The 22,941-nt window shown below is 48.5% G+C and overlaps 2 protein-coding genes and 1 long non-coding RNA gene across 4 annotated transcripts in view; 1 reads left to right on the forward strand and 2 right to left on the reverse strand.

Annotated features, from left to right (window-relative positions):
* Positions 1 to 16,657, reverse strand: part of LOC133265377 (uncharacterized) — a 192,805-nt gene extending 176,148 nt beyond the window's left edge. Inside the window, exons 1-9 of one of the 2 annotated variants that reach the window (XR_009741938.1) lie at positions 15,928 to 16,657; positions 14,944 to 15,057; positions 12,655 to 14,340; positions 11,790 to 11,889; positions 10,997 to 11,145; positions 10,717 to 10,829; positions 9,893 to 9,982; positions 8,871 to 8,993; positions 7,261 to 8,492 (exon numbers count right to left, since the gene is read on the reverse strand). Coding sequence is in view for 1 of the 2 variants with exons in the window: in XM_061445839.1 (XP_061301823.1) it covers positions 8,298 to 8,492; positions 8,871 to 8,993; positions 9,893 to 9,982; positions 10,717 to 10,829; positions 10,997 to 11,145; positions 11,790 to 11,889; positions 12,655 to 14,340; positions 14,944 to 15,057; positions 15,928 to 15,988 (2,631 nt within the window). In the remaining variant the exon portion in view is untranslated. Of the gene's footprint in view, positions 1 to 6,956; positions 8,493 to 8,870; positions 8,994 to 9,892; positions 9,983 to 10,716; positions 10,830 to 10,996; positions 11,146 to 11,789; positions 11,890 to 12,654; positions 14,341 to 14,943; positions 15,058 to 15,927 lie in introns of those variants that run through there. The other variant, XM_061445839.1, reaches the window with a different exon arrangement.
* The window catches only part of LOC133265390 (uncharacterized), a 396,645-nt gene that overhangs the window by 334,546 nt on the left and 39,158 nt on the right, over positions 1 to 22,941 (reverse strand). The gene's annotated exons all lie outside the window — the stretch shown is intronic.
* Positions 19,215 to 22,854, forward strand: LOC133265369 (glutamine amidotransferase-like class 1 domain-containing protein 3, mitochondrial). Its single transcript, XM_061445817.1, has 4 exons — positions 19,215 to 19,367; positions 20,435 to 20,606; positions 21,112 to 21,313; positions 22,153 to 22,854. The coding sequence occupies exons 1-4, from the start codon at positions 19,260 to 19,262 to the stop codon at positions 22,343 to 22,345; spliced, it is 675 nt and encodes a 224-aa protein (XP_061301801.1). The 5' UTR covers positions 19,215 to 19,259; the 3' UTR covers positions 22,346 to 22,854.

Here is a 22,941-nt window from a genome sequence, read left to right on the forward strand (position 1 = left end):
TGTCCAGTTGGAAAAGTCACCCATGAGGGCTGTGGGCCCCTGGGACCTTGCATGCTAAGCATGCACTGCTGCTATGTAGCAGGTAGAGCAAGACCGGGATGTCTCAGCCCCTGAGGAAAGCACTTGAGAGCATTGTGGTGATTGGGAAAACAGGGGTTGAAATAGAAAGTATTTTGCAGATTCAGAGCTGTGGACAAATCTGTAATTTACGTTATAAATAGAACAAGATGAGAAAATTACAGGAGCCTCTTGGCTTCAGATGACGGAGGACAATGAACGGTGGTTTCTGTTGACAACAGGCAAAGGATTACTGGCAGAGCACAATTAAATCAATAAACCATCTGCACCTATGGGCAAGGTGTAGGCCAGAGATGTAAAGATGGGGGCTCATGCATTGATTTTGTACGGTTTGCTGAATAACCAAGGAAACAAATGGTGTTACACAAAACCATTCACCATATTTGGGCTTCTTACCTTGATACTCATCATCTCATGTGCTCTGATGACTTACAAGAAGTGATTAGAGAGAGGTGGTTGCACTGTACATGTTTTCCAGCATCAGGTGTGGCGTGATAAAAAGGAAGTAAATGTTTTTATCTAACACAATAAACCACACAATCTTCTTCCTCTTCCCCCAGTTCGTGCTGGGAACAAGCACATGTCTCTCTGCCACAAACAAGGAAATAAATTAGCTTTGTGTTGTCTCAGTGCTGCTTTACCAAATGTATTGGGGTGAATCCCCGTTATGACAAAGCCTTTTTGTTCAAATGCTGTGAATCAGAATTATTGTACGATAACATAAAGGTTTTGGTGGCTTGCCTGGAATTTATCATGATTCTCCTCTTGACAAGCAAGCCTGTTGTTCCATAACCTCCAGTCATGTTGGTCAGAAATACCCAATTGCATGTGCAAGACCATGGGAATGGAGGAACTGTAAAACCAATTGAAGGCAACGTATCTGCCTTGGGAGCTGACGCCCAGCCGATATCCTCAACAAATGCCAAAGGAAAGTCCAGATTTCCCAAGGTAGTCATCCATAGCTGCCCCCACCAGGGTTTAATTTGTTGATCCTTAAGGTCCCTTCCAACCCAAACCATTCTATGATATGACTTGATATAATTTCATTGTATTCCCAATAGCAACAACTCTAAATCCCAAGTGTGTGTGACAAGATCCTGCCCAATGCATCAGCATTTGCTGTCAGATTTCCAGGGATCCCTTGGGATTTTGGTCTGTACATCATGTTTAGCCAAATACAAGACAGGATTTTCACTGGGTGTTGAATAGTTATAATGACAAGGGAAACTGTTCAGTCACCAACCCCATGTGAACAAGCAGCACTGTGTTGAGGCTCCATAACAGGTCTTTGTTTCCCGTAAACCCAGCACAAGAAGGTGGGGACCTGCAGCAATATCTCCGTTATCGTGTATCTACAGTTCTTCCCAGGGAATTCCCCAACTCCCTGGGTCTGCACTGCCCCTGCCAGCGTTTGGGCAAGGTTAGAGGGAAAGAAACACACGTCCCTTAGATCAACAGAGAGAGTCTTCAATTCCTTTATTCAAGCTCTTGAAACACAAGGTCCTTTCATTAGGGCTATTGCTAATATTTAACACCTCTTGCTGTGTTTCCTGTTACAAGATGCTATATACTGCTGAAGGCTCATTTCCAACTTGGAATCAGCAATGAGCGACCACACCTTTAGTTTCTAACTGAGCTAGGGGTGAAGGATGTGAACCACATCATCTTTGTCCCTAGATCTCTCCCGTGGGTGGGTTTCCTCATTTTGCCCCCACCTCCCTTCCTGGCACTTGCTCAGAAGTCAGTTGAGATCCTGCCTTCTTGTTTTTTTTTCCACTGCTTGATTATTTCATTTTATCTCTCTGATAATCTTATCAGTGAGGAAAGGGCATCTCCAACAAGTGGAGAGGCCATGACTCCACCAAATTGCATCTTATCAATGCATGGTTTAAATGTAATTTTGTGCAGAGTAGCAGGAAAAGGAACCTGTCTCCTGTGTTCACTGCACCCCCCTTACCCCACTCTTACCCTTTGCCAGAGACCTGCTGGGACTCACTTCCTCAAGAGATGGAATGAATGGTGCTGTTCTGGGCAAAGCACACCCAGAAAGTTAAAAAGTCACCAAAACCTGTAGCATCACAGCCAAGGCAACCTCAATGGATCCACCAGCTGCTGCGTAAAGCTGGTCTTCAGTTATGAACCCCCAAAGTGGCTCTGTTTAATACCAGTTTAGCTCTGAAGAGATACGGACAAGGCCGTTAGTTTCCTTTGGCTCACACTTCGTTGTGTCTTTGGAGAGCTAGAGCTTGGAAGCGAGATGGAGAACATAATCTACATCAATTGGACCATCAGTCAACCACTGGAATCATCTCCTCAGGGAAGTGGTGGCCTCCCCAGCACTGGACAGTTTTAAGGTCTGGCTGGACAGGATGCTGGGACATCTAGTATAGGTCATGTTTTGCCAAGAAAGGTTGGACCAGACGATCCTTGAGGTTCCTTCTGACCTGAGACTCAAAGATTCTATGAATTATGTCTATGGAAACCCCACCACAAGGAGAAGCAAGCCTGTATCCCGTGTCCCAGCCATCATGGCCAATGCTGCCTTCTGGATTTGGTTTCTTCTTCACACCCAGAACCGTAGCAAGGTGCTATGTCTGCTCCTTCCTTATTCCTCCTCCACCCCTATGGCCACAGGAGACTCCTGTGTTACCATTTAGGACTTGGTTTGTTTTGCATGGGAGTGAAGCTGCTGGCAGCAGCAGGCAAGGAGGGCCTGGAGCAAGTGTAGGGGGTGGTAAGAAGGAGGACGGGTCTGTGGTCCCCCTTGGGTCATGTAAGATCTGATAACCTAGTGTGGGAGCACAGGCGCCTTAGGGGAAAGGGTGCCGCAGTGGTTAGGGACACTGGGGAGATACGGTGAGCTTGGCCAGGGGCAGTCAGCACTGCTGGGACTTACCCATTCTTCAGGTTCCCAAGAACGGTGCACCGAAAGGCAATCTGGGCACATCCTCCTAATGCAGGATGCTGTCACTGACTGCATAAGGTCACAGTGAAACCCGTAACGGTGAGAAACTGGTTACATGGATCAGCGAATAGAGAGCGATTGTTTGGTGTGAACTGGCAGTCAGGCCGAAGAAGGAAGGTTGCTCCTGTAATTGATTCCAGAGAAGGAATTCAGAGCTGGCTGTTTACTGAAACTCACCAATAAACATCTCATGAAAGGCCCATGGTACTTCCTGCTGGGTGGGTAATACGAAAACAGGGTCTGAGAATGGAGGAGCTCAGGTAGAGAGTGTTTGGGATGGGAGCCTACAAGTCCTGCTCCTCTGGGAGCTGCACAGAGCCAAAAGAGGCTGCTTTGTGAGACAGACTTTCTGCTTCTGCAGCAGAACGTGGAGAATCGGAGGTTCCTCAAGGACACCTGGGCATGGCCCTGCAGGGACTGCAGTGTCTCTGTCCCGCAGCTCCAGAGACAGGCATATCTATCTCAGGATAACTGTCTAAACACCAGCATCTGTCCCATGGCCAGAGCAGAAGAATTTGCTGAAATTCCTGTTTTCTTGGTATCTAGAGATAACGACACGAGTGAGATCTTCTCTTTGTGTTTTCCAGGAAGGAATGAAAACACGATTCTCACACAAACTAACACTTCTGAACCTTTCACCATGGGCTTTCAGGGGAGGTATTTATTAGAGCTACTGAACCATGGCTGGAGGCAGCTCTGAACTGGATGTACAGGACAGACCTCCCCATCCAGCCCCCAACATGACCCCTTGGTCATGCTGCTCTGCAGCACCTTCTGCTTATCATCCTCCATCCAGTATGTAGGGCGAGAAGTTGGGGGGACCCAAGGCTGTGCTGCTGTGGGATCCTTTGAGTAGAGAGAGGACCAATGTGGGGGGCTGGATCCTGTCTTTGTGAATGTCCACACCCCACCAATGCGTGCTGAGTGTGAACAGAGAGCTGATGGGTTCAGCATCTACACCGACAGAGCCAGAGGTGCACGATCACCTCCATCAGAAACCACACACACACACACCATGGAGTCACCAAGCCCTCACACACATGGTCAGTTATAAACCAAGCCCCAGTGGCAATGAGATGCCAGCAACCATGGAAATGGAGCGGGGGGGATACAGTGATCTGAGAAAGCCACCACCCCTGCCCGAAGATGCAGCCCTTCCTCTCTCAGCCCCAGCTATGACAGTGCCATAAAGAGGAAGTGAAGGTCCTGAAGCCATCAGATGCTTTTCTAGTTGGGGAAGAAAGGAAGAATATGATAGAGTCACAAGTTAATCCTGTTAATTCGTGTTATGACTCAAGAAGCTCCATTTCCAGATGGCTGCTTTTCCCCATAAGAGTTTTCCCACAGTTGATTTCATTTCCTAGGTAGACAAATTCCTACCGCTGCTCCTAACCAGCAACTTCAGGTGCACCATGAATTACAAGGGAGACACGCAGCAAAAGATAACAGTCAACTTCTGCTCTGGTGAAGTGCCCAGCTGCTGTCACCCAGCTCGTTCTGTCCTGACTTATTCCGAGTCTCAGCTCAGAGCTCTTCTGTAAATTCAGCATTTCAGCTGGCACAAACACCAGGGGCTCCATGTGGCTCTTGACCATGAGAGGTTCATAGAGCCATAGAACAGCTTGGGTTGGAAGGAACCTGCAAAGCTCATCCAGTCCAACCCCCCTGCAATGAGCAGGGACACCTTCAACCAGATCAGGGTGCCCAGAACCACATCCAGCCTGGCCTTTAATGTCTCCAGGGATGCTGCATCCACCACCTCTCTGGGCAACCTGCTGTTGGTCTGCTGGGGTCTGGGTACCACGCCTTGGCCATCAGGCCCATGCTGTGCTTTGTGGAGCAGCTGAGGATCCAGCCCAGGATTTCAAAATATGATGTTTCTTTGTTGTTCTTGGTATTTCCCCCAAAAGCAATAAACCAGATTATCTGGTGGCTGTGTACTAATAACCCCAAGCCCTTGGTGTACCTGGGAGGAGTACCAGGAAGAATGCAGCAAGGTGAGTGCGACAGTAACTGCAGGTTGTGTTTTCAGATGCTGTGCTCTCAAAAGCACCAAGATGAAAGGGTTTTGCTTTGGCTGATTGACACCCAATTAACCAGGCCTTTGCTTCTGCCTTTTCCACCGACCCATGTCCCATCCCAAGCTATAGGTAGACTTTGACTATCTCAGGAGCAGAGGCCAAAGAGGGGAGGATCCTGTCCCTGCAGAGCTCCCACCTTCTGGTGCTTCCCCAAGTTGGAGTCGGTCAAAGGACATTCCCAACTTTGCCCATGTCTCAAGGCTTCTGCTCAGCTGGTTTCACTCAAAGGTGGTTGTGATGACACCCTTCCTCTCTGAACCACTCTGCCCACTCTAGTATCAGGTCCACCCTCTATACCAACATGCATCCCTGAAGATGTCGCTGAGTCAGATCCTGTTCCTATGGCACAGCTCTATTCTCAGGAGGGTGAGCTGGCTTTTTCCTGCCACTGGAAAATACACTACCCTATTTTCCACTTTTTTTCTTTCCATTGAAACGTGTGTCTAGACTCCACAAAGGGCAAAATCAACGTGGGACAGCCCTTCTTTCTGGGTTATTTCCAATCCCAGTGGGATTAAAATTTGGGGTTTTCACAAAGAAGCCCATTCATGACATTATTTTGTCTCCCAGGGCGACCTTTGAGGCCTAAAGGCCTCCGAGTCATTGACAATGCAACCAGAATTGGCCTTTTGCAGAAGTCTGGTTTTCCTCAGCTACTTCCGACTTCCTGGGATGGGGGTCTGAGGACCGCAAGTCCTCCTCTGTTCCACTCCTCTGGTACACCGCAATGGAGCAATTCCTTCCTGTTAAGCAAGACAGGAGAGGAACATCACCAGGAGGACTCAGTAAGTCTCCTCTGAGGAAGCCTGGGCAACTTTTCTGATCAAACCCTCCATTTTTAGTGATGAAAATGTTTGATAGATATTGTCAGCAGCTCAACATGGATTTGATCTGTGACTTTTCAGCAGTGTCCAAATGTTTATCTCAACGTTGTCTGGCTGAAGTGTTTTGGATTTGCCACGTGAAACGGCAGCTCTTGTTTCTCTCTCCCACTCCCCTTTAAAAATGTTTGGCTTCATGCTGAATGCTGGGAAAACTCTGGAAATATTAGGAATTCTTTTTGCCTTCATTTAACTGAAATATCTCTTTTGTATCTCCTCCTCCCTCCACTATTTCTTTCCAGTTTGTTCGTGCACAGGAGAGGTGTGGGTGGGGTGAAACAAGGATTGAACTGAACTGAAATATCTCCCTGTCTTGCACCTCACTCAGCAAAGTGAGAACTGTTTCCTCCCCACGTTCTCCCAGTGTCCTGATACTGCGACCAAAACCTTCTGTAGGTGAGAAACAAGCACCATGGAGACAGTGAAAGAGGAAGGATGGAGCCAGGTGAGGCACCTTGTGAGGAATCCACCTTTTAAAATCACTTTGGACTCATAGCACACTGAAATGTGCCATTATTTGCAGCACAGGGCAGCAGCATCCTTGCTGTATTTAATCCAGGGCTCTTTTCCTGCAAAAGGCTTTGTGATGCTTCAGCATCTCTCCAGATTAGTTCTCCTTATCCCTCTCCCTCAGATTTCAGTGTTTATGGTTGGGGTTGATAACTGAGTAAAAGAAAGGGGTGAATTCAGCTCATGAATTCAGCTCATTCGGGGGTGAAAAGAGTTCATGAGCACTCCTCAGCACGGGAGCTGTCACCAGGGGGGTGATGTTAAGAGTTACCTTCTCTTGCCCTCTTCCCCACCATGGAAAGGGATGCAGCTTGATTCCCTTGCAAGATCCTTCATGCCTGGCCAGGATCCCGAATAACATCCTGACATCCCAAACCCTCTGACCCCCAGGTTTTTTATTTTATTGGTTTCTAAAATACTTATTTTATTGGTTTCAAAATATTTTATTGGTTTCTAAAAATCAGTTTTAATAAATTCCAAAGAGATACAGTAAACAGATCAGCAAAATTCTTCAAGAAACTCGATTATCTGGCATTTTCTTTCTCTGCAGGAAGAGAGCCAGTTCTGTAAGAACAAGCTGGGAAGACCTGGTGTTGCTGTAGCTCGTAGAGGTTGAGCTCCTCTGACTGCACAGCATTTACGGTTAAGTTCCAGCAGAATTTCAGGTGAAATCAATGAATCAATTCATAGAATTCCCAGCCTGGTTTAGGTCGGAAGGGACCTTAAAGCTCACCCAGTTCCAAACCCTGCTACGGGCAGGGACACCTTCCCCTAAACCAGGTTGCTCCAAGCCCCATCCAACCTGGCCTTGAGCACTGCCAGGGATGGGGTGTTGGTTTCATTGGTTTCATCCGGAATTTGATCAGCACCTTGCACCTGAGTCAGGTAAGAATAAGATCAACAGTTCTCAGAGGCTAAATGCACCATTACCTGCGCAGCCACGCAGTGTTTGCCAAGGAAAACTCTTCCTGTTAGTCTGAAACTTCTTTTTGCCTCCTCCTGGTCAGCAGCTACCACTCTGCACTAAATCTGCACTCTGGAGGAAACGTATGATGAGATGTGTACAGTTGTGCTGTAGGGCAAGAGACCAGCTTCTAGCACCCTCAAATGCAGTGCAGATGAGTCTCCTGAAATTCATACTCTAAGATAACGTGGGAAGGAAGGGTCTTCCATAATGCTCTAGCACTTCTAAGGAGATATTATTGGACTCATTACACCCTCACACTGATTGAAATACAGAAAAAGGCACCTCAACTAATGACATTTCTTATTAGCGTTGGGTTCTGTGAGCTCCATTTGAGAAGATGTATCAGAAGATAGCACATCTCCTGAGGCGATGCTTTGCCTCATCTATTTCAGAACATCTACTGTATTCACAGCATAGCACCTGAATACATCTTCCCTTCTCCCACGTCAAGTTTCATGCAGTTTTTCCACCAACACATAATCATGAAACACTTCGCGTTACTCTGTGCCCCAAACCGAAGGTATTAAATCATCCTGGGAGGAACAAAGCTCTGATACTCTAAGGCCAGTCTGTCACTGGTATAACACTTCCTTTGGTTGTGTCTGATCTTCAGTGAAAGTCTCTGTAAGTGAATTGTACGTCTGGGTGACTGCGGTGTGTCAGTCAGCGCTGCACTGGGATATTTTAGCAGTATAGGAAGATGAGTAAGTCACCCCACAGCTGGGAAACCTCTCCCATTCCCCACACGTGACCTATATGTCATTTTCCAGCACACAATTCCCTCCTGAGCACGTAACTGCTTGACCTGCACAGAGTCAGAGGCGAGTGTGATTCTCGCAGCCATCGTCGCGGGGCTGTACCGGCACTGCTTCTTCCAAGGCGGCCGAGCCCACCCCATTGTGCACAGCATGGCCACGATTCCCATGCTCTGCATGGCCTTTTGTGGTGCAAGGGCCACTGTTAGGAACCAAAGCGTGTTTCTTCTGCACCTGCTCCAGTATCTGCAGCACCTGGAAGTAAACTCTGTTGTGAGTGGGTCAGTAATTAGGGGAAAGCAGTGATTTCTTCTCCAGCTATTGAAATAATGCCCTATTCTCTTCCAGTGGATAGCCTGCCCCATGGATGCCCACGACCTTGGATCTCAGACCTCATTACACAAATGGATCAGTCTCACCTCACACAGAGAGGTGTAATGGTGGCCCAGAGGCAGGATCAGGACACAGGCAACATGGAGCTCTGTTTTTCTGCTCTTTCACACCACCCTATGATAACTCCTCATGCTACCACAGATTTCTTCACCTCCTTATGGAACCAAGAACCCCCCAGTCTGAAACCCACTTAACGGAGATGGAGAAAGGGAGCAGAAATAGAGTCAAGGTTAATTTTACCTGAGACTTGGGGATGATGCCAACTCTGAAGAACCCTATGTTTCCATTGTCGATTTTGGTGCAGTCCACGACTGTGGAGGCAATGTTCTCTGGAGAAGGCCCATCACAAAGAACTGCATCCACCTAAAAAGCAGCAGATGTTCACACCAAGTTCCCCTTGGAAAAGAGAGGTCAGTTTCCCCCTCTCAGCAGCAGGTAGTTATTATCAAAGCCAAATCCGCTCCTTCCTGCCCCACTGTATTGATACTGAGGGATGAATTTGGGATGAATGAACTTAACAAAAGCAGAGAGAGAGAGAGAAAGCTCCCTGTGGGATCAGCAGGACAGTAAAGGCAGGTCTACATCAGCTGAGGGGCTCTGAAGAAGTCCCATCCACACAGGAAATGTGTAGAAAATCAGATTTTAAAGGAGTTAGAGGTGGAAGATTTCTGCTGCCTTTTGTTTAAAACTGCCCTCACATAAGCTGCCATGAACACAGGAAATGTGGTATGCTCAGGGTTTAGCAGTGATGTGAAGGAGCCATTTCAATGGCCTGATCATTGTACTTCCAGAACTTAAGAAAATTCTAAAAGACAGGAATATTCTGGGGTTTTGGCACCAGTTTTAGACCAGGTTCACCTTTAGGTGGGAATCCGCTGTGTTCTGGTATCTCGAAACCAATCAGAGCACAGGCACATTCAGGCATCGCTGGTTTTATTGCTTGTAAGCAAAGTAGACTCTTTTTTGTTGCCTATATCATTCTGAGCTGGAAGATGAACAAACTCACTTTGCCAAGCCATAACCAGGCTGTATCAATCAGAAGAATTTTGGTTTGGTCTCCCAGACCAAGAATCAAGTTCTCTCTTTGACACTTTCTCACTGACACCAATATGAGGAGTGTCCTTAAGAGGTTTTTAATGAGATGTTTTCCCAGATGCTTTGTATCCCCTATTGATTTGTCTGCTGGAAACAAAGTGGTTGTATTGTTCCATCCCACATCTTCTGGGACCAGCTGGAATAAAGAGACACAGAGCCCCAGTTACCTTATCTCCCAGCTTGGCGTACACTTGGTTGTGGTGCGTTGTGTCTGCCTCTCCTGTTGGGTTAGCTGATGTGACCACAATGGGACCAACCTGGTGACAGAAACATGGGAATAAAAGCTCTGAGCAGGTTCTGCTGTTTAAAACAGATTACTTGAGCTCTGAAGTTCACTCACGAGTCCCTGTGACTAAAGAGAACTCAGTGTGACTCACAGGTAGAGACATCTTCTCCATAGGTCCCACCAAATCTGTGTATGGGTGACTAACACCCTGCTGAATTGGGGTTTACTGGTGTTGCTCAGGAAAGAATATTCTGTTTTCCAGCAATAGCAACTGCCAAAGACCTACAGTGTCTCTCCTAGAGATGATCGGAACATCTGGAGGATCACAGTTCCTCTGGCTATTCTGGCCCATGCTTGTGACAGAAGTGTTCTATGTAGGAACTCAAAGGGTTCTGTGAACTGCATCTTTTCTGGCTTTCTGACCTGGTGGTTAAACCTTCTAGTCACTTTGCTGCAATAAAATCAGCGACCAGCTGCCTGCATTCCCCACTGCTTCTTAGTGATATTTTTCTTGTGGGATTTATTCATTCTAGCACTTTTCAATCCCAAAACAAGGCTGGACATGTTAGGAATCTCTCTTCATTGAGAAAAGCAGCAAGAGAGGAGCGGGACATGCCATTAGGTCTGTCAGGGTGCTCCAGTCTCTCACTAACCTCCCTTCCAGCAGGCCTGGGTGCTGGTGACTGACACCAAGCCTGCTCCCCAGGCAGTGGAAGGGCAAGGTCTGGTCCAGTGCTGCTGGATGAGCATGTTTTGGCCACTCACCAGGTCGATGAGGTGTGTGGTGACAGAGCAGTCGGGGATGCGGATGGCGACACTCTGAGGGGTACCCACGTATTTAGCAGAGTCCTTCATCCCCAGGAAGTCCACCCATTCACCTGCATGAGGAAGAGTCACCACACTTACGGATGTACATCGGTGCAACCACAAAGATCGTGCCAGAAATATCACCACGGAGCATGTGGCACTGCAGGGATGCAGCTCCAGTTGGAGTTTCAAAGCCAAAGCTCTCCAGGACAGCTTGGAAGTCACAGCATTTCCTCACCTCTGGGAACCACCAAGCTAATAGGAGATGGCCAGGCAGCCTCCATGAAGTCCCAGAGGAGGGGACTGAACAAATGCTTTGCAGGTTCCAGTTGCTTTAGGCTAGAAATCCAGAGTGACATGGGGCGATCCTGAGCCTGGCGCTTGGACCTGGAAAGGAGGTGAAAGAAATGAGCCTGGGAGTAAGATGGGGATTGATTTTCAAGCTGGAAAGGAAACTGTGTAAAGACAAGGTGTGTAGGCTCTGCCCCAGGTCATCAGTCTGTAGTAAAAGTAGGACTGTTCAATGGATGACCTGACAGGAAAGGACAGCAGTGACTATTGCCAACCTGGGATGCCTGCTCCAGTTCGAAGCTTAAGCTTCTTACACAGTGATGGATAGCAGCTCCAACTGCTCAAGTTCTAAGTAAAGTGCACCAATACAAGGGGTCCTGTCTGCTTACAGAAGCACAGCCAGAGGCATTCGTTTAACATGAGAGGTGTTTTCCTTGTGACCATTTATACCTACGAATAGGCATATTTGCCACTTTTGGGGGTTTCCTTGTGATATCCAAGCTACCCAGCTCCATCACCTGCCTCAGTCTCCTAGAAGACAACTGCAGCTCAATTGTCTCCTTTCTTCATTCACATCTTCTCCCTCAGGCTCCTCACCTTGTTGTTCCCATGAAGGGTAAGCTGTGCATCTCATATCTCGATGGCTGCTGTAGCCACTACTCAGCAGCAGCTCTAAGCCTTAGAGGCTTCTTTAGACAACCCAGGGAAGCCCTCACTGGGGCAGCAAGACAAGTACTTACTGGTGAGCTTTCTCCACGGCATCAGGGCGGTTACAGGCTGCCACAAGCACATAGACAGTATCTGTGGGGATGCCGCAAGTCCCTCCATTCTTCAGGATATCTGTTGGCATGTGAACAGGGCAGAACCCCTTGAGTGACTAGAAGTGAAGGGCTGTAATTCACGGAAGAGCTGTCACAGACAATACAGCCAATTCGGTGCTCTCATCTCCTGTTCCCAACTAACAAAGCTTTTCCTCTGACAGTGCATTTTCTAGCATTCATCCAAGAGGAGAGCTGGCATTTAGGGGAGTTCTGGGCCACGTTCATCAGGGCCAGAAGAAATTCAGCCCTGTGGAGAGAGCAAGCACCATGCGTTTGCCCTGTTTTCTCTGTACAAAGCTTCCTGTGGCTTCATGTATCTCATGTTGGATGAGCAGACAGGGATATGATCGTAGAATAATGGAATCCCAAACTGGTTTGTGTTGGAAGGGACCTTAAAGCTCACCCAGTCCCAACCCCCTGCCATGGGCAGGGACACCTTCCACTAGAGCAGCTTGCTCCAAGCCTCTGTGTCCAACCTGGCCTTGAACACTGCCAGGGATGGGGCAGCCACAGCTTCTCTGGGCACCCTGTGCCAGCGCCTCAGCACCCTCATGATACAGGACAGACAGCAGAAAATCCACTGCTAAACCCAGCTGCTACAAAGGAATCGATCCTATTTCTCCCCTGGTGTCTTTAGCTTCTAATGACTTTGGTAACTTGGCCCACTTCATCAAAATGTCATCAGATTATCATGGTTTCCACATCTGGATTGAACAATGTCCTGCTACAGAACCTCCCAGAATTTACCCTCCACCCCACATTACACCCTATGTATTTCTCTTACCTGCAATTCTCTTGACTGAGGAAGCTTTCCTGGCAGGCAGGTGAAGGCACTTGGTCATTCCTCCCCCTACACCACTAAGCTGCACAATGGGTCTACCCATTGGCAAACAGGAACCCTCAAAGATGCTGTTGCAAAGGGCAGACAGGAAGCAGTAAAAGCTGATCAGACCAAAGATGAGAGTGGCAGCAATGTCATAGCCAGCTGGAAGAGCATGGATGGCATCCAGCAAGAAGCTGATGGTGATGAGGAAGAAGGTGAGGGAGTAAAAGAACCAGGTGATGTTTAAGAAGAGTGTGCAGAAGACAATGAAGCCATTGAAGAGCATGAAAGCAATGATGCCTACTGCTGTGTGGAAGCTTCTGGTAGTGCCATAGAGGCCAGCATATCTTGTCAAGCCCCAGACGATCCACATGACAGCATAGAGAATGAAGGCAGTGCTCTCCAGGGTTTTACCCCGGGCAAAGGCCACTGAGCCACCTAGGAGCTTCAGGATCCCACCAGCTACCACTACCCATGGAATTACAACAGTAGCAAGCGGAGCCTGTGGGTCCCCTGTCATTGTGATAGCAAAAGAAGCGAGGACACTGCATGCATAGCCAAGTACTTCTGCGTCCGCATATTTGGAATACCCTAGGTAGGGAGCATGAAGGTCTGGCCCTTCACGAAGCTTCAGGAAAGAGCTGCGAGCAAGCAGGGCCTTCACAGCCCCCTTCCCTGTTGGGATCTTGGCACTTGCTTTCGCATTGTACAGGTGAATGAGAGTCATCAAGGCTGAGGCCACAAAGATGGCCACATCCACGCCTTGGGGTCCACCTTCAAAGAACCCCTTGGGGCAGCAAGCTAATGCAATGCAGTAAGCCATGTAAACCAGCAAATAGAGGCCATCCACTGGGCTCTTCAGAGTGAGGAAAAGAGCCAGGACAGCAAAAAGAATTGCAAAAACCACCAGGACTGGAGTAGGGAAAGATGGCTCCTCTGGCTGCCAGGTTGGGTACAGAAGGCAATAGCCCCCAGCCAGTTTCAGGATGGAAGTGAAACCAAAGAATGTAGCCATAAGCACATCCATGGCACGGTATGATAAGATGCAGATGCCGATCTGGTAGATCCCAGCTGCCCACAGCCAGGGCACTTGACCAATAAAGAGTTTGCCAGTGACACCCAGGAGCCTGCAGCCAAAGACACTGGCAGGCAGCATGTTCAGGATGAGACCCGTGACTACAAAGGGATTCATGCTGCCACTGGAGGGCTGGATCTGCTCATGGCTCTTTTTCTTGGCCAGATCTGTGCTGGGGAGGGCAGCTTTCTCTTTGGTTAGGAAATAGAGAATCCTGCCCAGAGCAAAGTAGCCACCAACCAAGCAGACAACCATGTAATTGCAAGCCACAGCAGAGGAACCGAAAGCTGGGCTGTAATGCATGGCAACTTCATGAGCACTGGCAAATGAGACAGCAGAAGCAATCATAGCTAGGATGACCTCTCTGCACAGGAAACCCACTGCTGCAATAATGAGGAGAGCCAAAGTAAAGGTGACCAGGCCAGGCACCACGGCATTGCGGAAACTGCCAGTGTCCTTCAAAATTCCTTGCCCTTCCAGGATGAAGACCACTCCATAGCCACACCAGAACACTGAGATGGTCAGGCAGAGGGACAGGAGCAGGGAGGCATTTCTTAGGCTTCTCCAAATTCCTGTAAAACAAACAATAATGGAGACAGACTGTGATTTTGAGACAGTAGGCTATGCTATAGGCACATGGTGTGTTGGAAGCATCATCACTATGCTAACATGGAACTGCACAGGTCCTGCATGATGCTAGACAGAGCTATCATGAGTTTGGGTAGGTCTGCACTATTACACTGTGTAGACATGACTGTAAAGACTCCACCAGCACAACACTTTGTGGTCATGAGAATGCCTGAGGGGAGCTCATCACTCCAAATTCACAGGGAGAAACAACTCAGCATTCATTCTGAAGAGTGGACTTTGTTATAGCCAGTGATTTTTTCTCTCACATAAGTAGTTCTTTTGGCATTTGCACGTTTGCCAGTTCAATCCATGGAAGCCTGGGAACTGTTTTTAGAGAAAACATGTATTCAGTCTGTTAAAACTCTTGGAGATGCTGGTAAAGCATTTGGTCAGAACTAACATGGATTCCTTTGGTTGTCTATGGAAGAAAAATCTGCTGTGCTGACACACCCCGCTAGCAGAATGAATCGGGGTTGTGACAAGACCAAGTACATGCAAAGCTACAGCAGGGGGAGGCCTTGAAGCTGGCCACCCCTGAGTCTTACCTGCATATGCCAAAAGAGATGACAAAACCAACAGAAGGACGCCCAGAGCTGTGCTGGGGATCAGAGGGGCTGCTCGGGGCAAGCTGTAGAAATGCACCGCCAGTAAGAGCGCTCCTGTGAGTGACAAGGGAGGGGGAGAGAAGAAGAGCTTGTAAATTTGTCCCCAAAACCAGGAGAGAACCAGAGTGGCAAGCGCAGGGAGCAGGAACAAACAACAGTGCAAGACCTGCACACAGTGAAACCTAAGGGGAGCAGAAGGGTGTCTTGTAACTCGGTTTGTGTACAAGGTCTCACCTCTTTCTGAGTGCTCAGCTTTAAGAAACTTGAATTTAATCACGTTTGAAAGTGCTCCCCCGTTGTCAGGACAAGGTAAAACTCAGCTCACAGACACAGACAGGGAGGGAGGGACACACACACACTGCAGATGGTCACATAAACATGGTGCTGACAGAAAACTAGCCCAAAATGAGAAGGGGCAGCACTCAGAGAGAAGAAACACAGAGAAGGAGCCAACGAAAGGCAGTGAGCACAGAATAGGTCAGACCGGGTTTGGAGCAAGCTGCTCTAGTGGAAGGTGTCCCTGCCCGTGGCAGGGGTTGGAACTGGATGGGCTTTAAGGTGCCTTCAACCCAAACCAGTCTGGGATTCTCTGACTCTATGAAAACGGCTGCAGAGAAAACAGCTAGGAAAGGAAAGGAAAGTGCATACAAATCAAAAGCATTTATGAAAATGACTACCAAAAAGTTTTGGTATGCTTCCCACCCAGGATGGATCGAGTCCAAAGCTTCAGGCCAGCACTTGAAAGCCAAGACAAATATTTTGTTGGCTGCTGGAACAGGCACCGGGATCTCCGGATCTAAAAGCTATTACCCAGGCAGAGAAGATTCCGACTAAACAGGCTCTTTAGCCCCCTTTGGAAAGGGGGTTGTCCAGGCAAGCTAATCCCGACCTCATCCTCCCATGCCAAGAAGACTCAATCCCTACCTGCGGAAATGCCCAAGAGCCCTATGGAGGAATGCAGTGACTCAGGTTTCCTGTCTGCCATCGCAGAGCCCGCTGCGGACCCAGCAGCGGCTGAAGTGCTGCTCTCCTGCTTCCCTAGCTCTTTATAACCAAAGCAGCTCCTCTGGCCCGCGTTCCTCCCTGCTCTCCACCCCTTTTCCCTACAAACATCTCCTGTTCGCTCCCTTTCCGCCTGCGGGAGGAAATGCAGATGAGTTCCGTGCCGCAATAAATTTCTCGCTGTGAGTCAGCCGGGGCCGCTGGTAGCTCCCTCCGGGGGCCTCTTAATTTTACTGTTGATTAGCCCTTGTTAAAAAGGCCACTTGAAAACCAAGGCCAAGGCTTTATTCCTGTCGCTGCCTTTTTGCTGCTGCCAGTGAGGAAATTGCAGCGGTTAAAATGGAGGGGGTTTTGTAACAAATCCATCTTGCTGGAGCAAACAAGCCCTTTGCAAGCCCAAGAGCTCCCTCGGGACCAGTTATTTCTCCTAACACTGGCCATGGTCCTGCTGTTTGTCCCTGTCACAGCTCTGAATGTCTGGCAGCAGCGTCCTGTGCTGGGCAAACCCAGGGCAGAGGCAGTGCCATTCTCTTAAAGGTGACTTCTGTCCGTGTGTCACTCCACATCCATCTAATCCAGCCTCTCTGCCCACCTTCATGGAGAACTCCCCCGAAGTGGCTCTCATGACTGAGGTGCACATGCAAAGATGCAGTCTGGAGTCCACTGGTGTGAGGATGAATTCAGAGGAGCTTTCGTGGCTTTCCAGAGCTATACAGGCAACAAGTGAATACCAGGCAGTGCCATGGTCACTGCTGTATCCCAAAGGAGACACGATGGACCTATTCACAGCTTCCTACTGCTTCCCGTGGAGAATATGGGATCAGGGCATTGAGGTGTTTACCAGCGGAAAGCAGTGGACACTGGACTCAGGATCCAGTGGGAATTAGGCAGGGGACTGTTCTGTGGGAGCTGACAGAGCTCTGATGGAAAAGAGGGACAACACCTGCCTGGATTTGGGTACATTCCCCCATCATTTTATTGGTGAGCAATGGGCCAGTGTGGGGACTGTTCCCATGCAGGACCCAGCTTATGTCTCCATCAGCCCCAGTTACAGCAAATTCCACTCTCAGCCTCTTGATAAGATGACAGATGTAGAACATTGTAGAGTTTCCCACTCCTATGACTGGGTGGTCAAGGGTGGCTCTGCAGAGGCCCTACAGCATCAAGCTGTGATGTTCTTCTAGGCAGCCCACTGGAGCATGATGGCACATTCCCATTGTGTGGCATCATCCCTGCAATGCCTCCACTGATTTCTTCAGTGCTTTGGAGGACAGTCATCTTTAACTGTGCTCACCCTTCCAGGAGAGCTTTGAGGCAACAAGGTTGCTCCACACTCATCGTCAGTAGAATATTACTGCAGGTTAAAAGCAAGGTGTTAATATTAAAGCCTGGTGTCTTTGCCATAATAAATTTGTGCTGACATTCCTACACAGAATGGAATAACTCAGCTGAAAAGTGTTACAAAGAATATGTTTATGGCAGCTAGATTTTCAGGTACAATATGTTGATTGAGATAGATATTATTACACGAGGAAGCAGGCACTGGAACCAGCCTAGTGTGTCCAGTTACACCTAACCTGGTAAGGGGGATTATACTGGTAAGGCAAACCTGCTCAGTCAGTTTGCAACAGGCAGGACTAAATGAAGTTGGTTTTAATCATCACCTCTGGCTATCTCTGTTCCATCATTAACGGGATTGCTCCCTAACCAGCTGAAGGAGGAAGAATCTATCTTCAGATTCACCTGCTTTTCCAAGCAAGAGGAAATGATACGTCTCTAAAATACAGTTAGAACACCTTGGATAGCAGAAAACAAAAAGCAGTGAAAAGGCTTTGGGTGTTTTCCACACAGATCTCATGGTTTAATTCCTGTTCTGGGTAATAAAAGTAACTGAAAGGCAAAGCCTGTGTTAGATTAGCTGGACTGCAAGTCCTTTCTCACGTGCTGTTTGCTCCTGCTTGTATAGGTAGCAACTAGGGATACTTGGTGCCTGGGTTCATTAGTTTTAAGTGCATGGAATAAATCAAGTCACCTGCATCAGCAATGAGGATCTTCCTCTTGCCTGCTATAACTAACCACTAAATGAAGTATAACTTTATTATATAGAATCATAGAATAGTTTGGGTTGGAAAGGACCTTAAGATCATCTAGTTCCAACCCCCCTGCCACGGGCAGGGACACCTCACACTAAACCATGGCACCCAAGGCTCTGTCCAACCTGGCCTTGAACACTGCCAGGGATGGAGCATTCACAACTTCCTTGGGCAACCCATTCCAGTCTATATACCTGTCTACATACATTATATACATATACTTCATGTCTCCTGCAAATATGGTGGAGACCCAAGGAAAACGTCTCATAAATAACCCCTGAAGAGCACTCCTCAGTGTGCTGTATGAAGTTTTTTGTTCTCTGAGAATGGCAAGACAGCCCCAAGGGGCCACAGTTACTTCAACAGTGCAAAGGTGAAGTAGAGAGGTACATAATCATCTCAGATAAGAGCACAGCAAGCACAAGGAAGAGCAAGTCTGGGTGAGGAGGGGATTTTCCCCATCACACACTGTGTATCTTGCTGCCATCTGCCCCTGCAGAGGTCAGGGCTCTGCCAATTCCTGCTCCCACTTTCCTGGCACATGGAAAGATGTTGTTAATGTGCTGTTGATGACAAATCAAGTTATTCACTTCTAACCTTGGGACCCAAAGGCCAGGAAACAGCTACAATTGAGTGCAAAACGTCTGCTCTCGAGAGATGGGATATGAAGATGAGAACATTCAGGTCAGAAAGGCAAATCTTGGTGTTAAAAAGCTGAGGCTTGAGCGTAGGGTTTAAAAACCAGGACACAGAGAGGACCACACTGTCTTGAATACTTGCTCTGAGCAGGCTCACTTTGGTACCATCCTATGTGCAAAGACTTTGGTTCTTTGGTCTGAAATAGAACGGAAAATGGAGGGCTGGGAAGGAAAAACACTGCTGCTCTATTGCGCGGGTCACGTCAGCTGGGGATGCTCTGGACACAGCGTGCTGGGAAGAAGATCTGCAAAGCAGCAGCCAATTGAGGAAACAAATAATATTGACATGCCCTGCCTGTGGTACTGGAAATAAAACCTTCCTGCCAGGAAGAGTCTGAGCCCAACCCTCCCAGCCCCACCTGCTCCAGGGGGAGGGATCGGGCTATAAAAGACTCCGGGCGCTGAACAGAGACTCACAGCGAGTCCGGGCTCTCCTGGGAATTCTCCTGCTCCGGCTGTGACCATGGGAAAGCGAGTGGCCGTGGTGCTGGCTGGCTGCGGGGTGTACGATGGGAGTGAGATCCACGAGTCCTCGGCCGTGCTGGTGCATCTCAGCAGGGAAGGGGCACAGGTAAGAGGCACCCCAGCAGCACCAACCCCATCTCCGGCTCCTTTCGTCCTGCTCTACTTCCCAACCCCTCTCTTTTGCCAAAGCTGCTTATCTCAATGGAGCTTTGCTGGACAAACCCCGAGCTCCCCATTGCTGCCATGGGGTTTGCCAAGTGTAAGTGACTGGAGTCAGAGTGAGCAGCACAGTGAAGGGGATGCTGCAGCCAGCGTGGGGAACTCCCTGGGCTCTGCTCTGCCCTCACAGCTTTGTTATATGAGGGCTTGGAGCTCTGTGTGGAGCGTTTCCAAACCCTGAAACAAACTTTCCTAAGCATGTTCTCAGTTCTTCTTGGCTTGCACTCCCTTTCTCTGCTTCTGCTAAAAGATTACTGCTTGTTTGGGCTGTTTGAAAGTCATCTTTTTGACCCCCTGGAAGATCAGAACTGAAACCAGGCAAGTTCTTGTTAGATTAACTTGAATGGGGTAAAAGAGGCAACCCTCAGGCAGCTGTTCTAATGTGCCGTTTGCGCGAGCCTGGCAGAGGAGGGAGGGAAGCCCTGTGTAACGTCACCCTCAGCTCTTTCCCTGGGAATGGGAATACAACGGCACGGTAGTGATGGACCCGTGCTGCGGAGCCAGAGCACCCAATCCCAAAGCCTTCAAAGCAGGAATTCTCTCTTCGGCTTAAAGCTGAGACTCGTCCAGACCTTTCGTTCACTGCCTGTGTAATTTTGCCTCTTCCCTGCTAGAGCTGCTGCACTCGGTTCCCTCTTGCCGTTCCCTAGGCTGGCAGCTGGGAGCAGAGTCCTGCCTCATCCCTGGATGAGCAGAGGCCTCTAGTGGAGGAAGCTCTGGTGTTAGTTCAATCCCTTGCTTTCATTTTTCGGTCATGCTGGTCTAAGGAAGAAAAGCAAAGGATAGAATAGAATAGAACAGAACAGAACGGAATGGAATGGAATATAATAGAGAATGGAAAATAGATTTCTTTCCTAATGAAGTAACTCAAGCGTTTTCATTCACTACCTGTCATCTTTAACACACTTAGGATACAAGGCTAAAGGATAACAGACTTTTCCCCTCTTTCTCCAGGCAGAGGTTTATGCTCCTGATGTTGACCAGATGCATGTGGTGGACCATGTGAAAGGGCAGCCAACTCAGGAGAAGCGCAATGTGCTGGTTGAAAGTGCCAGGATAGCCCGAGGCAACATCAAGGACCTAGCCAAGCTGGATGTCAAGGGGCTGGATGCCCTCATCATACCAGGTAGGACAGCATCCTGCCATCTACCGAGCTTTGCTTTCACTGGATGCAAACCCACTGTCTCCCCTTCCAACATGCTACCTCCTTATCAGGACCGTGCAGTTCAGTGGGGATTGATTAGGCCTGGAGCAAGGATTAAAGGACAAGGGAAAACTTGTCAGGACTTGATGATCTTAAAGGTCTTTTCCAGCCTAGCTGATTCTGACTCAATGATTCTATGTTCCACCCTAATCCATGGGTGAAAAAAAAAGAATTTATGTGTGAAACACAGCACTCATCAGAGCGTTTATAACTCTCCTTCAGTCCTGGAGGGAAGCAAGGTGCTGTGACGTCTCATCTCCTGGCAGTCAGCTCACAGACGTTCAGCTTGTCTGGTCTTAATTCCTTTATCCCACTGAGCAAATGCTGCCATGCACCCAATCCATTTTAGCATCCTACCAAGTAATACCTGGGAAAATCCTGCCCTGGAGTACTGATCTTCCAGTCTAATCTGTTTCTCTTCTCCCAGGTGGCTTTGGAGTGGCTAAAAACCTGAGTACTTGGGCTACCCAAGGCAAGAACTGCGTCATCTCCAAAGCGGTGGAGGATGTCCTGAAGGCATTCCATGCTGCCAGGAAGCCCATTGGCCTGTGCTGCATTTCCCCAGTGCTGGCAGCCAAGATCTTCCCAGGCTGTGAGCTGACAGTGGGTCATGACACAGAGTGTGAGAAGTGAGTAACATCAGTGTGCCCAGAGGAAATCCCACCAGGAATGTCATGGAATCGGCAATGCCCCCCTGCTGTATAGAGCGCCTTGTCCCACCTGTCGTGTCCTGATAGCGAAAGTCTTGTGATGAGCTGAACTTTATTTCTGAGAATGATCCGTTTCATGCATTAACCTGGCTGATAAACCAAATACTCAGCATTTTTAATGCCCCCCTTTGTAATTTACATGTTCCTCCTGTTAAAGTAGAAATCTGATTTTATTTGGACAGTTTTCTGCAATGGGAGTGTTTTAACATGTGGGGTACAAGACACTGCAAGAATCATACAGGAATAAGAGTTTGAGTAAGGACAATGTTAAGATTCCTGGACAGGAGGAATCTGTCCTCCCCTTTACTAGGAGTAGGGAAGGAGGATGCCAGAGGGATCAGTGAAACAAAGAGAAGTAACAGGAGGGAGCTTGTTTCCCTCCAACACATGGCAAAAGCCACCCTTTGGTTACGCTTTTACTTTGAGACACCACTTCAAAGACAAACTGTGCTATAGCTGCTGCCTTTGGAGTGAAGCATTTAGTAACCAGGGCCCTTGGGGGGACTTAACAGTTAAAAGTTGAAACCTTTCAAGTACCTGGGAGAATTGTTTTACTATGCCACTGTAATGTGGAGGTTTTCCTGGTTCTATAGTCCCAGAGAAACTCCTCTGACAGGAGAACATTTGGATCCTATTGAGCTGGCTTTCTGGAGGGACCATCCATCTCCCTGTAATCCAGACTTTTATTCCTGGCTTCATCAGTCAGTCTGTGCAATGACAACTTCCCACCCAGGGTTCATTCTCTTTTCTTCTTGTAGATGGCCTTACGCCAAGACTGCAGAGACCATGAAGGAACTTGGTTGTAAGCATGTGAACAAACACGTCACCGAAATCCACGTGGATGTGAAGAACAAGCTGGTGACTACCAGTGCCTTCATGTGCAACGCCCCCATCCACGACATCTACGATGGCATTGGAAAGATGGTCAAAGAAGTGGTCAGACTTGCCTGAATGCCACAAAGCCACAGAATCCATCTCTTCTGGAGTGCAGATAACGTTCTTCCCCTCTCACATCCACATCTCAGCAGGCAGACTGCTGCTCAGACGGAGTTCTTCCCCCCCATCGGGCCACTGGTGCTGCTGAGGAGGCAGAACTCCAGAGGAATACAAGTGCTGTCGTGTTCTGCCAAGGACAGAGCCCTTAGTGACAGCAAGCTTGGTAGGAACTGGAGTGTGGGCACGCATGGAGCTGGCATGCAAAACCCAGGTCTCCCCGGGGCTCAAGCACAGCCACTGTCCTTGGTTCAGAGTGGCTGAGGAGTTGCCTAGGTCATGTCAGTGTGACTGGGCTGACCCAACATGAGCATGCCATGTGTCAACAGGAATAGTCTGTGTCTCAGACTCCTCAAACATCCATTTTTGCCAGCACTGCAAGGCTGCCCCACACCTCCACCTCACAGATGGGTTAGTGGCAAAAGGCAGGAACGCAGTTGGGCTACTGAATAAAAACTGACACTTTACATAGGCTGAATTCTGCTTCATTTTTGCCTTTTACTTGGGATTAGGATATGTTCCATGTGCTACTTGTTGGCCAGTGAGTGGGAAAA

Source organism: Pezoporus flaviventris, unplaced genomic scaffold (assembly GCF_033815535.1).
Source record: "Pezoporus flaviventris isolate CSIRO_AGI_PZ_B2104156 unplaced genomic scaffold, CSIRO_AGI_Pfla_v1 ptg000005l, whole genome shotgun sequence".
In the NCBI taxonomy this organism is placed as follows: domain Eukaryota; kingdom Metazoa; phylum Chordata; class Aves; order Psittaciformes; family Psittacidae; genus Pezoporus; species Pezoporus flaviventris.

Excerpts from the sequence above, each read along its gene's own strand:
- LOC133265369 (XM_061445817.1), top strand. The coding sequence starts at position 19,260 with ATGGGAAAGCGAGTGGCCGTGGTGCTGGCTGGCTGCGGGGTGTACGAT. Across the intron at positions 19,368-20,434 it reads TCAGCAGGGAAGGGGCACAG|GCAGAGGTTTATGCTCCTGA; the intron begins GTAAGAGGCACC and ends CTCTTTCTCCAG. Across the intron at positions 21,314-22,152 it reads CATGACACAGAGTGTGAGAA|ATGGCCTTACGCCAAGACTG; the intron begins GTGAGTAACATC and ends TTCTTCTTGTAG.